General features: G+C 39.9%; 1 protein-coding gene across 1 annotated transcript in view; it reads left to right on the top strand.

Annotated features, from left to right (window-relative positions):
- sh3d21 (SH3 domain containing 21) overlaps positions 1 to 14,660 on the top strand; it is a 38,782-nt gene that overhangs the window by 8,463 nt on the left and 15,659 nt on the right. Inside the window, exons 4-9 of the mRNA XM_004911565.4 lie at positions 5,030 to 5,098; positions 6,093 to 6,202; positions 9,015 to 9,105; positions 9,308 to 9,390; positions 11,262 to 11,304; positions 13,047 to 13,162. Of these exons, the coding sequence (XP_004911622.2) occupies positions 5,030 to 5,098; positions 6,093 to 6,202; positions 9,015 to 9,105; positions 9,308 to 9,390; positions 11,262 to 11,304; positions 13,047 to 13,162 (512 nt within the window). The remainder of the gene's footprint in view (positions 1 to 5,029; positions 5,099 to 6,092; positions 6,203 to 9,014; positions 9,106 to 9,307; positions 9,391 to 11,261; positions 11,305 to 13,046; positions 13,163 to 14,660) is intronic.

Genomic DNA, 14,660 nt, shown 5'->3' with positions numbered 1-14,660 from the left:
AAACATATATTATAAAACTGATCATATTAACAGCTACACACTTCTGTTCTTATATGTGGTCTGTAACAGGTATTTAATTAAAGGTTCATTTTAAGTCACTGCCCTGTAACAGGGAATTCCATTCTGGTTTCCAGTTATAAAGCTATTTGTAAAATACAGAAGTATGGTACTATGGCAGACTGCCAGCTTGAAAACAGCATGTCATGTTGCACCATAATTATCCAAATATACAGTTAAAACCTTCTTTATTTACAAAGCTTATGTTGTTGAAAATGTGTCTGAATAAATATTTATAGTTATTACATAGTTCTGTTTGTTTTCACAGCACAGTGATAACAAATGAACATTATCCTTTAAACCAGCTCACTTGAAATATGTTCCATGGAGGGTGTGTCCTGCCGCAGACATACTCCTACCAACATTTTCATTATACATGCCATGCTGATGTCCACTATTGGGCTGATGTCCCACAGAGCGAGTTAGTTGTACACAATAGATCTCTGCTATAGCAGGCAACTAACCACTCTGAAATGCTTTCCCATTGACAACAATAGGAGTCATCGGTGGAAAGGCCTATCACTTTGGGTTTCTGAAGTTGTGTGAAATTTTCTGCAGTACGTGGGCCATCAGCCTAAAAATGCATATTAGATCTTAGTACGAAGACACATGGGGCGATTAGTAGCCCTGACTTTTTAAAAAGTTGCGACGACTAATCCACACAGCGAATCCGCACTTAACTGATACTCTAACCTATGGCAGGAAAGTCGCCGCGACCAACTTTTTAAAAAGTCATGGCTACTAATCGCAGCGTGTGTCTTTGCTCTTATCTTTAGCAGAGGCAATTCTCAGTATTGTCTATGGCAGGGTATTTTCTGGCATTTAGTAGCTGTGAAAAGTATCTGCTCATAAGTACCTCCATGTGTCTTCATCTAATGGACACTGCCCTCCCTCTGATTAAAGGAATACTGTCATGGGAAAACATGTTCTTTTTAAAAAAATCTGCTTTGAAATCTGTTTTTCTAAAGCAGAAACAGATTTTTTTTATTTATTTAATTTTGAAATTTCACATGGGGCTAGCCATATTCTTCATTTTCCAGGGTGCCACAGCCAGGTGACCTGTGCTTTGATAAACGTCAGTCACACTTTACTGCTGTGCTGAAAGTTGGAGTGATATCACCCCCTCCCTTTCCCCCCAGCAGCCGATCAGTAGAACAATGGGAAGGTAGCAAGATAGCAGCTCTCATTAGATATCAGAATGGCACTCAATAGTAAGAAATCCAAGTCCGGATTGGGACTCCTCCAGTTATATGGGAGTAGGAGAAACAATAGGTTCTAATTTGTAGCGCAGGCTCCTTTTGAAAGCTCAGACTCAGGCACAATGCACTGAGACGGCTGGCTACACAACAATATCGCAATTAAAAAAAATACATTGTTGGTTATAAAGTTTTAAATAGTAGAGTGTATTATTTGCTATGTAAACAATCTAATTTAGAAATAAAAAGTATATTATAAAAAATCATGACAGTATCCTTTTCAATTTCAATAAGATCTGGGATCCTTGGATTAAAGGGAGAGCTCTTCCTCTAGACTAAGACCAACTACAGATACAAAAAAAGGCTAAGAACTATGTTTATTCATGGTCTATGGTCTGAGTGAGGGAGGGTGGGGGATGGGTTATTTGTTGCTGTCTGTTTTTGTTGTTTGTTTATTATTAAAAAATACATTTTTACTGGTATGTAACAATACCAGATAGACAAATACACTCCTAGCATGTCAGCATGCCCTGCAGTATGCAAATCACTGTTGTTTCTATGCCGTATTAATGATATTCTGATAGAACCAGTTGCACTATTTATATAGCCCTACCTCCAAATGTTTTTCTTTTGCCTGCTGGGTATTCATTTAGTGATTGGTTTGTTGGCATATAAATATGATGTTGCAGAGGCCCAGCCCAGTGAAGAACTGTTGAAAGTACATCTGTGGGTAAACAGAAATTGAGTAACACTGCTTCTAGGCTTGTTGATCTTGTTCTTTCCTTAACTTTATCATTGCTGTAAAATAATGAGTAACACTGTGATTTATAGGTAAAAATGTCCTTTGTTTTGTGATTTTAAGGAATAGTAAAAAAAAACTGGTAGAAAGGTTCAAACTCAGTGTCAGTGTTTTTCCAGAGATAGAAAATGTGTGAAGTGTAAAACTACACATTAAAGGTCCACTGTAAGTCAGGTATGCACTTTACACACATTAAGCATGGGTGAGTCAGTAAGAAAGACAGACATAGGTTATGTCCAACTTTGCCCTAATGCAATAACTTATAGCCACCAGTCATACGTGTGCTTTTGGTATCTTCAACTAAATCTATGAAAAGTATTGTAATTGGTTGCTATGGTTTATTTTTTGCCTTGTGGCTAACAGAATCTTTATTAGTATATTCCTCCCCCCATCTCATTGCACGTTTAAAATTGCTGACATAATTGCATGGAAAAACTATTAATTAAGTCACTCAAGCCTGTTGTATTGTGACTAATATCTTTTTAAGAAGCAGATATCACTATCCTGCAAACATTGGGGCACATTTTTGAGAAAAAAATCATTTTTTTTTACTTATATTTTCAAGATATTTTCGAGATTTACAAATGGGTTTTTGTCAGTACTTGATTTTTCTGATATTGTTCCTCGAAAAATTCTAGTTTTTCTAAAATAACTCCCATAATTCGTGATTTATTAGTGTTTAGTTAACTTTTTTTTCAGCGACAGCCTGTCCTTGACACATTTTCAAGGACAAGTTAATCCCCATTGTTTTCAGTTTCACCCAGTTTCAAAGAGAAGTTAATTTCCTCATTGTTTTCTTTTTTACCAGTTTGAAGGGGAAATGAATCTCCTATTGTTTTCTTTTTCACAAATTTTTAAGGGGAAGTTAATTCCATCACTGAGTTCTATTTCACCCAGCTTCAACTGAAAAATGAGTGCCAATGCTCCTAAAATGGCTCATGGAGCAACAAAAATGTGCTCTCTTCCTTATTAATGAACACTGATTGCCTATTATCTTACCTCTTGATTCCTCCATCTCTGGTCAATCCATAATTTCCTTTGCAAACTAGTTTTTTTCTTTATGTCTGTTTTCCCGCTAAGAGTTGTATTTTACATATCTCCCCCTTATGTCTTCCTCTGTCCCCCTTTTTCCTATTGTACCATTCTGTTCTCTTTCCACTCCCCCATTCTATTCCCCTGCACTCCCCACAATTGCATTGTCATTCTCTCGCAGAGCTTTTGTCTTCTCTGCATAAACCTTATAGACTAGCACAAGCCTGGTGCTTAATGGGCAGACTTTCTTCAATCCAGAGAAAACCCCCCAAGAAAACATTTTCGTAGCTTGTCTGCTGGATGAGACATGTTTTCTTTTCTAGATTGGTCATACATTGGCACACCATATGTTTAGGCTAGCAAACTGCCTGAAGGCATACTTAGACACTGTAAGTATTTTAACTCAAATATAGAAATAACACACCCTATAACATATATTTAAGATGAGGTAAGTCTAACACTTATGTGCCTGCAGGCAGTTGGTTTGTTTCTAACCTAGCTGCAAAGCAGTTATTATAAAATAGAACAACTGTGAAATTGTGCAATGCAGACACTAATGGGTGTCGCATAGTTTCTTTTATTCACCTATACAGTGATTTTGCTTCATGGCTTAGATATATCCAATTGCTATCATAAAAAAATCCCAATAGGGTTTTAATGTTGCCTTATTATTTTTATGACAAGAAAAACAACTATCCTTTTCTTGATTTTGCAGTCTAAAAAGGATTTATTAACAATGCCTGGGGAGGGGGAAAGGTACATTTTATACATAAATTCCCCCCTAGAAGTGCTCTGTAAATGAGAATGTGCTCTAGCACTTTTAGAAAGGGATTTTATAAATGACCCCTAAACGATTTAAAAAAAACATGTATTGAACAGCAGAGAAAGGCAATTAGCTTTAGCCCTTTCTGTGCTTTATGTGCTCTTAGAAGCTATATATACAAAGGGGTTTAACTGCAAAAACATAATGAAATAAACTGTTGTTTTTTTATGCAGTCCTGTGAAAAGGTCAGACTGGTTTTGTGAACCAGCTCACACAAGCTCATTTAAAGGAGAAGGAAAGGCTTATAAAGAGTTAATCTCAAGCTGCAGGCATACCTTCAGTTCTCTCAGTCTCCCCATATTTCTCCCGTGAAGATGATCAGAAGCCTCATAGGAAAAAAAATGCTGAGCTCTGTAAAGAAAGTTCCCATAATGCCTCGCTCCTGCACCAAGACCAAGATCAGTGTACATGTGCAGTTTGTAAGACTATGAGGAAGCTTTCTGCTGATTGGCTCAGATCACACATTCCTAAGGGGGGGGGGGAGTTCTTAGCATTTTGAGGGAGGGGTGAGCAAGAGAGGGGAGAGAGCTGCGTGTCTCTGACAGAGGAAAACAAAGAGACTAGAAATCCTGTGTTTCTTTTGAAAGAGAACTTAGCACTTTTGTAAGTGCTTATGGCTGAATAAACATAGACCTTTCTGATAAAGCTTACTTAGTTTTTACCTTTCCTTCTCCTTTAAAAAGTACTAGTGTTCAGGTTTTGGCTGCCCAGTGCCAATCAAAGTGCAACAATGATTTCTAAATGACATGCATTTAAGGGGACATAAGGTAGTGGATATGTCTACCTGTTACCCCTGCCTATCCTACGCAGGCAGCACTGTATTTATTTGGGAAATTCAGGTCTCTGTGCTTAGTAGGCAACCTCCATAAATATCTAAACAAGCAGCTGTATAGAACATATTTCCTTCCCTTTTTTTAACATGCAGTTGTTGTTTCCGATTTACAGTGTTACACAAGTGAGTGCTGGAGTCCCAAATCCTTACAAGAGAAGGTCTCTTGTCTCTATGGGCTCCGCATTGCTTATTTGCACATTTCAAAATTCATATTCCATGGTGTGGCTTGTAATCTTTGGAACTGAACTGTTAAAGCCTATGTAACTACTATTCTCTTTATCTGTCTACAGCATCCATGGTACCTCAAATTCCCCAGGAGGGGCCCCCAGAAAAACAGACACCCATTGATGATGGTTATGGTAATTTAAATGTACCTTTGAATTTATGCTCAGATGGATGTTTGCTGATCTTGTGTGCGTGCGATGTAGTATAGACATAAGGAATGGTTAGACCACACCTCAGGTGGCAGTCTGCTCTGATTCATCTTCAAGCTAGGTAGTATTTTTTATGAATGAACGGATGAACTTCATGAGTATGTTGTTTATCTCAATAAAATGTTATTATTCTTACCCATTAAATTTTATTATATGATTTATTATAGGCATTGTTTTCATTCTTATGGAATTCTGCTATAGACTTGCCCTTTGCATTATGTTTATACTGAGCAATAAGCATTTATTTATTGCAGTCTGCATCCTACTCTTTAAAGGGCTGATTTACTAAAAACTAGTGTAACCAATTCAATGTTTATTTCCTTTGTTGACTGGATGTTATGGGTTATATTGTCCAGGTACAAATTTGCCCAGTGTTAGTAAGGAAGGCAAATGTTGAAACTACACAACTGCTGTGGAACAGAAAGGTTTACGTGGCTAACAACTTATTTAAAGTAGCACATTGCAGTATATCTGTAAGCAAACATTATAAGAGCACTGAAACTTTTATTCTGTAGATCTATAAGATAATGGTATACTATGTCAAATTCACAAAAGGAGCACTTATATAAAGGCACCATTGATGGGCTCCCACAACCCTGGGAAATTCCTTTACCTTTAATTAGAAAGACCCTCTAGGAACATTTGTTCCAATGAACAGTTTAAAATAAAAATGCAAAGAAATGGATCTACCATTTCTGAGGAATACTTTAGGCATATAGGTTTGGTGTGCCCTGGGCATATGCCCCTTTTGCCCATTTATTAAAACAGCCTTGTCATGTGTTTTCTGAATTGTTTAACCTGTAGGGAAGGAAGGGTTTTCAATATAATATTATGTCTTGTTTAACCACTACTCTTATAATGTGGTTTATAGTTTATTTGTAAGATAGAGGCTTCTGCTGATTTTTTTCTTTCCTCCCAGCTCGTGTAAATAAAAAGAAACGTTGGTGCAGAGTGGAGTATGCCTACAAAGCGAGCAGTGCTGATGAACTTGAGCTCTCTGTTGGGGAAGTTTTTCAAGTATTAGAAGAGGTGAGGTGAACAGAAAGGCTAATTTTTATTTAATAGAGAAAAGCAAGAATCTCTATTCTACAGGGCTGGAACTAAGGGTAGGTAGAAGAGGCACTTGCCTTGGGTGCAACGGTGGGGGGGGAGGGGGGCGCCAGGCAGGTACCTCTTGTTTTACCCTCCTATAGTTCCGAACCCTGTCCCCCCACTGCAGTGGCTGGGCAACCCCTCCACCCTGTGTGCGCTCGCTTGTGCATGCGCACGTGTACACGGGGGGTAAGGCTGGTTGGGGCGGGCCAAGCGGACCAGGTTGCCTAGGGTGCCCGGTCGGCTTGGCCTGGCACTGCTAAGAAAGCTTCTAGAGATCTTTACTTAAAGGTATGATAAAGCTTTCTGCAGAATAAATATAGTGTTCTAGGTGGCACTAATGTGGTGAATATATTGGCAGTAAAATGCCAAAATTACTTTCCTTCTCATTTAAAGGAGAAGTTTGTGCAATTATTTGCCATTAAGGGGTTTTAAAATGTACAGCTGTTGGATATCTTGCCTGATTCTTATACTGGACACACATGAGTTAGTGGTTCCAAAGTAGAAAATGTGTAAGAGCTGCATTAGGTTAGATTAAATTGGATAAACATTATATAAGGCTTACTTCCCCTTACTTCCCCTTTTTAAACAGAAAAGTGAATGGGTGGGTAAGATATTTCTTGGGTGAGACTTGGACATATACATAGAGGTAATATCATGAAAACAGGGGTTTTCAGTCCAATAAGGGGTGCACTCTTGTAGTATATGAGCTCCTCCATGTTTGTCTACCAAAGCTTATCAGTAAATGCTTCTACTCACTGCATTAGGTGACTAAGGCTGCATGTTATTTAGTTAAGCCCTTTGACGTCACGCCAATAATATTGAGGCATACTAAAAATTGGTATATGGGGATCCTTTGTTACAGTATGGTGAGCCTGGAAACCTGCAGACCAAATATATCTCTTCACAGGTAGTGACGAGCAAAATTTTTTACCAGTCATGAATTTCTGTGTTTCACCATTGTGTGTCAAAAAAGTTGCGCGATAGCCGTGTTTTGCGATTTGTACCACGTTTCATGAATTTTTTAAGTTTCACTAATTTAGCAGTGAAGCGAAACTGGACAGATTCACTTATCACTATTCACTGGAATTTTATGGTCCCGAAAACTGTCCAAAGGCAACATAGTTACATAGTTACATAGGGTTGAAAAAAAGACCAGTGTCCATCAAGTTCAACCCATCCAAGTAAACCCAGCACACCTAACCCACACCTACCAATCTATACACTCACATACATACACTATAAATACAACCACTAGTACTAACTGTAGATATTAGTATCACAATAGCCTTGGATATTCTGATTGTTCAAGAACTCATCTAGGCCCCTCTTAAAGGCATTAACAGAATCTGCCATTACCACATCACTAGGAAGGGCATTCCATAACCTCACTGCCCTCACCGTGAAAAACCACCTACGCTGCTTCAAATGGAAGCTCCGTTCCTCTAATCCAGTGCTGTCCAACTTCTGTTGTACCGAGGGCCGGAATTTTTCCAACCTACGCGGTGGAGGGCCGATAATGGAAGCCAGTTTTGACCACTCCCCTTTTTGAAACCGCACCCACTTGAAACCACACCCATGTTATCACATGACCATACCCATATTAATAGTTGTAGTACAGCAAAAACCTGCCATACTCTGCCTGCCCTACCCTGCCTGTGTGTACCATACTCTGCCTTCCCTACCCTGCCTGTGTGTGCCATACTCTGGCTTCCCTACCCTGCCTGTGTGCCATACTCTGCCTTCCCTGCCCTGCCTGCGTGTGCCATACTTTCACTGTGTTTGCCATTCTTGGCTGGTTTGTGCCATACTTGGCCTGTGTGTGCCATACTCTGCCTGCCCTACCCTGCCTGTGTGTGTATGGCACACACAGGCAGCATACAGTGACACAATGCTGGCACTGCTCCTACAGTCTGCACAATAACTATATATTAAAAAACTTTTTAATTGCAGTACCACCTCAGTATATGTTCTTTTTGTAGTATGCAGGGATTATTTGTGGGTTTCTATTGCTCCTGAGGTGTGAACAGGGGAACAATGTGAATTATTACAGCCTGAGCCTGAGGTGTGAACACTGCAGGGGTAGAACAATGCATAGATTAAAAGGTGTGAACAACACAGGGGATTACATATTTAAACAATACAGGGGGATTACAGCCTGAATCTGAGGTGAGAACCATGCAGGGGGGGCAGTTAATCACAGTACTGATACCATTTAAATCTTACACAAGAGTAAGCCATCAAAGCAGCCAGACAGGTGGGGGGCCACACAGAGGGGGGTCGCGGGCCGCATGCGGCCCGCGGGCCGCCAGTTGGACAGCACTGCTCTAATCTAAAGGGGTGGCCTCTGGTGCGTTGATTGCGTAAATTTCTTTATATGACACAACTCTGTTCAGAACATGTATTGGATATTTGGCTCACTACATGCAAATTGTTAGACCAAACTAAATATTGTTTTTAGTATGCATTCATAGAGTGAGATCAGTGAAGTGTAATCTGCTTGTTTATACAATATCTGATTGGCACTGTTTGGATTTTCCTCTTGTTTGAGTAATTCATTTATTTATTTATGGCTTCATACATCTCTGAAAGTTACAGCTGAATAATATCTGTATAGTATGATACTCTTGGTATAAAGGATATCTAAATATGTTTATCAGTGAAGGCAAAAATTTTTTATATTGCATAAATAATGCAAAGAATTGAGTGGCTAACATTGGATTGCTACCAAATTATTTTTGAATTTTAGATTGAAGATGGCTGGTGGTTAGGCAAGAAAGGAGAAGCGGTTGGTGCTTTTCCATCTAACTTTGTAAAAGAAGTCCCAGAGCCTCCTTCTGGTAAGTAAAGTGTCCAGCTTTTTGCCATTCGGTATTTTGTTTATATTTGATGTTTGCATGTATTGCTTATGCAACTCATAATTGCAGGAAATCTGCTTGGGGATTCAGTAGTTAAAAAGAATGCATTGCTTTACTGGCCACCTTAATAAATTTCATACACGGAAACATGTTTCTATTGGAAAAAAATCTTTTTTGTCTGTAGAAAAAATACCAGAACTTTCGAAAAATGCCAAAAAGAGGCCAGCCATGATGGACATTAACTTCTCAGCTAAAGAAGAAGAGAAGGTGAGAGACCGGAACATAGAAAAATGCAGAATTTAGATGAAAAGACATAGAATATATACGATAATGTAAAACCGTGATGGGCAACAGTCAAAGTTTCAGGGGCCTCATATATGGTCTTTGACTAGTAAAGTGCCATGCAATTAGGGTTTGCCCTAGGCTGTTATTTGACCAGCACAGCTGGGATCGGAATACAAATTTACTGGCAATGTAATTTGTAATACCCTATAAATCCTTTCCTTCCCTAACCCTTTAATGTTTGAGCACAACTTTATTCAATGCATTGAATAATAAAAGCCTTCAGGTGGTGGGCAGTGATATCACATGGGCGTGGGAGATGATATCACAGGGTAAGGATATGGGCAGACTGGGTGGGAAAAGAGGTGGACTGGGAGGATAAATGAGTGGGGCATAGGCAGAAAAGTTGTGCTCAACCATTAAAATTTAAACCTTTCGGGGGGGTGGTGCAATGAGCAGGCCCGGATTTGTGGAAAGGCCCGGGCCTAGGGCGGCACAAGTTTAGGGGCGGCATGCCGCCCCGCCGCAACAGAATTTTTAAATTTGTCTCCCATACGGAGCAGTCGGGACCTCTCCCCACTCCTCCGTATGGGAGTTTAAATGCGCGAATGGGGGAGAGGGCGCCGCGCGATTGCGCATGCGCACTCGCGGGGGCGGCCTCGGGGCGCCGCCAACTGAAATCCGGCCCTGGCAATGAGGGCAAAGGCAGAACTGTCCTTATAATAAGTAAACTGGAAGTGGAGAGGGTTAGGGAAGGAAAGGATTTATAGGGTATTACAAATTACATTGCCAGTAAATTTGGTGATAGCACCAAATAATCCATTTTAATTATGAAAATACAGCATAGCTTGTTGGTCGAAGCAATTGCTGAATAAAGCATGATACAACATTGTCTAAGGCAGCGGTTCTCAACCTGTGGGTCGGGACCCCATTCACAGGGGTCACCTAAGACCATCGGAAAACACATATTTCCGATAGTCTTAGGAATAATTTTATGGATGGGGGTCACCACAACATAAGGAACTGTATTAAAGGGTTAGGAAGGTTGAGAACCACTGGTCTAAGGAGACAAATTACAAGTAAAATCCAGAGGAGAAATTTCAGAGGAGGTCTCAAACTGAAAAACAGTTTAGGAAACAGCATAAAAGAAATCAGACTGGAAGGCAATAGAACGCAAAACGTAATCGGCCAGAGCGACGCTAGTTAATTTATATCTGCTAACCACACCTCTATGGTCTGACTGTCGTACTGTGATGGCCAAGCCATCTCCCAGAAATGTATGTGCAGGAAACACGCCTTTACAGCGCCAAGTCACACTGCCTAGCATGTCCCAGAACATACACCCCATTTATTATTAGTATTTTTTGGGACGGATAGTGATAAAAGACATAATTCTAAGCAAATTTATAATTTTCAGTTGTTTTAGAGTCATTTGTAAATATAATTGCTGTTGAAAAACAATAAACCAGCAGATTACCAGACCTGTAAGGAAGTATGCAAGGCACTGTGCTAGTCTGGGCTGCAGGAGAGATGTCTTCAGTTACATGGTTTCTGCAGAAAGGGACAAATACTGCTTTAAATTTGTAGTCACATTTAATTTAAAACCTTTAAAAAATTGCAGTTAATACATTATGGAAAGTTTCTTAGAAATACACTTACTTTTATTATGCAAAGCATGTTTGTGGAATTCTTCTTCTATCTGTTTTGTTTGGTTTGCAGTTATTTATTATTTGTACTCTGCTTACATACCAGCTGTTGGTCACTTTGGTCCTTATAGTTGCAGTATATTTTTGTCCATTGCCAAGACCTGTCTATATGCTTTGCATAAGTCATTAACTGCTCTTGTCATTTTACAGTCCAAGCAAGAGGATAAATCAGTACCGGAGAACCAAAGCAAAGGTAACTTTGTCAGTGGCAAACAGCTAAAAACGTACAATTGTTTGTGTTTGTTTTTTTAAAGGTGAACCATCATTTCCATATTCAGCTGCCGGTTAGGCACTAAGTTTGCCCAGGAGCAGTAACCTGTAGCAACCAATAAGATGTTTGCATTTAAACAGTTGACCAGGAAATGCTGCCTGCTGACTGGTTGCTATAGGTTACTGCTTCTGGACAAATTTAGTGTCTTTTACTACATAACCCCCCAAAATGTTGTGTTCCTTTTTTTTGTCTACAGATGTTTTTCTTTATGGCTGTCTCATAGCCTTGTACCCCCTATGAACTCTCAGTTTGTACCTGGCGAATTCCAGTATTATTCCTTAACCCAGTGCTGTCCGACTTCTGTGGTACCGAGGGACGGAATTTTTCCGACCTACGTGGTGGAGGCCGATAATGGAAGCCAGTTTTGACCACTCCCCTTTTTGAAACCGCACCCACTTGAAACCACACCCGTGTTATCACATGACCATACCCATATTAATGGTTGTAGTACAGCAAAAACCTGCCATACTCTGCCTTCCCTACCCTGCCTGTGTGTGCCATACTCTGCCTTCCCTACCCTTCCTGTGTGTGCCACACTCTGCCTTCCCTACCCTGCCTGTGTGTGCCATACTCTGCCTTCCCTACCCTGCCTGTGTGTGCCATACTCTGTCTTCCCTACCCTGCCTGCGTGTGCCATACTTTGACTGTGTGTGCCATTCTTGGCTGGTTTGTGCGATACTTGGCCTGTGTGTGCCATACTCTGCCAGCCCTATGCTGCCTGTGTGTGTGCCATACTCTGCTTGCCCTATGCTGCCTGTGTGTATGGCACACACAGGCAGCATACAGTGACACAATGCTGGAACTGCTCCTACAGTCTGCGCAATAACTATATATTAAAAAACTTTTTAATTGCAGTACCACCTCAGTATATGTTCTTTTTGTAGTGTGCAGGGATTATTGGTGGGGTTCTACTGCTCCTACAGTCTGTCTCAGGTGTGAACAGGGGAACAATGTGGGTGATTACAGTCTGAGCCTGAGGTGTGAACACTGCAGGGGGTGAACAATGCAGATATTAAAAGGTGTATTATACAATACAGAGGGTTTACAGCCTGAATCTGAGGTGTGAACCATGCAGGGGGCCAGTTAATCACAGTACTGATACCATTTAAAGCTTACACAAGAGTAAGCCATCAAAGCAGCCAGACTGGTGGGGGGCCACACAGAGGGGGGCTGCCAGTTGGACAGCACTGCCTTAACCCCCATTAGAGTCACAGAAATTGGAAATAGCACCTCTAGTGACATGCTTCACAAGATATTCTTACTCTAGCCTACGTTAACCTCTAGCAGTACTAACTATCCGTCTTCTCCCCTCACCTACTTGCATACATAATCAAACACTTAATGTTTCCTAAAGGTAGGAATATGTAATAAAAAATATGCAATAAAATTAATCCTATGGAGCAACATTCACTGGGGAAGGGTTTAGAAAAAGACAGGGACTAAAACTATATAAAATTATATTTTTAATAGGAGTACGTATTTGTCTTGAATTTTTCTGGAGCATCTGTGGCTTGGCTACTGATATTCTAGGGAGTGGCTACACTGCTATTACAGGCTTAGGAATTCTGAATGAAGGAGCCATATACATGCTGCACAAACCGACTTGTGAAATTGTATGTGAAATTGATTGTTTTTCTATGCTGATACCATTGTCTTTTTTGCAGAAGACTCTTCACCTCCTCATGCCAAAGAGTATTGTAGGGTCATGTTTGACTATAAACCTTTTCTGCCTGATGAACTTGCGTTAAAAAAGGGTGATGTGATACTGCTTATAAGCAAGGTATGTATGGGTTAGTATAAAATCACCAGCAATATGTTTTTTTGTTACAGCTATATAAAAATTTTAACCAGTAGTTGAAACTTAGGGGCCGATTCATTAAAACACGAGTTCAAATCCCGAATGGGGAAAATTTAGATTGGTTACGATAATTTCTGAAGATCGCAAATATCACGAAAATGCTTCCGAAAAAACGATAATATTGTATTGGCGATCCGAAAGTCACACAATTTTCGTAATGAACATTTGTAAACAGCGGCAGAACCTTTCCGATTTTTTAGCGTTAGCGTACGAAAAAGTTGCGAAAAGTCACGCAAGCGCGAGAAATACACTCAGAGCGTTCGTGTCTTAATAAATGTCCCCCTAAGACTTAAAAGAAGTAGCCAAGGTTTGAATCTTTTTTCTCTACATAACAGTATTTATTTATATCAACAGGAGCTGTCATGCTTCTTTTATTTATCTGTTTATTCAAGAGCTAGGGCCCATACTTTGCACTGATAATGCTTTGCAACAGACCTTAAATAATAAGATTTTGAAATTTAACTTAGGTGCACATTTGAACCAGTGCAATGATCCATGGCAACAGGTCCAGATTAGGATTCAAACTAGGCTCTGGCATTTTAAGTACACAGAGCGCCAAACAGCCCTCTACAAGCCCAATCAATAGTCAATGGCATCTTACAGCAGCCCCTCTTGCATTTGCCAGAATCAACAGATTGCCAGTCTGGGTCTGCATGACAACCACTGTCTAATTGCCTTTATTTCTGCATTAGACTAATTTAATATAGCTTCTGCATATATCTCATTTTACTCTGATTCATGTGCATTTATCAGTAAAGGAAGTTTTGAGCTTTAAACTATTGCGGTAGATTAAGTTCTCCATAGTGGGAGATGTTACTAAACAAAGAATGCTTCACTGTGTTTAAAGAGTTTTGCTGGTCCAGTAAGCTATCGTGTTCTGGAAGGAACAGGCAGACCAGGTGATCCATTCTAGTGGTGCAGCTCACATATTGGCGCTCACTTTCCACAGGAAGCTTTTCCTGTGTAAAGGTATTTAATTAAAGTGAGAATGCTAAGAAAGGTCTCTAAGCGCAGGGAACAGAGCAGGAACCTGTCTGTGTTATGTTTTGTATGCTAAGTTGGCCAATTCTGTGTTAAAGTGAAGAAAGTGTCCGTGGATCCCGCAAGTTTACGCTATCCATGACCTCTGCTAATTAAATGGGATACAAAAAAACTACAATCTATTTGGCAGAAGGCATTGGCTACCCTCCCAATTGTAGCAATGTGTATTTTACCTTAAGGAACATTTATGTAAACCTTTTTGAGGCAAGCCAGTAAAGATCCAGTTAATTATAAATCACGTATTGCTGAAATGCTTCTCTTATAGGTTTCAGCTTTTTAAGTGTATATATTTATTTTTTATTTTTTAATGTATTTGTTTATGTGGAATAAAGTTGTACATAGGCATTTGCGCCTTTAAAAGCTTAACTAATTAAGATCA

This window comes from Xenopus tropicalis, chromosome 2 (assembly GCF_000004195.4).
Source record: "Xenopus tropicalis strain Nigerian chromosome 2, UCB_Xtro_10.0, whole genome shotgun sequence".
NCBI lineage: Eukaryota > Metazoa > Chordata > Amphibia > Anura > Pipidae > Xenopus > Xenopus tropicalis.
This window is presented reverse-complemented; position numbering and strand designations above follow the sequence as displayed.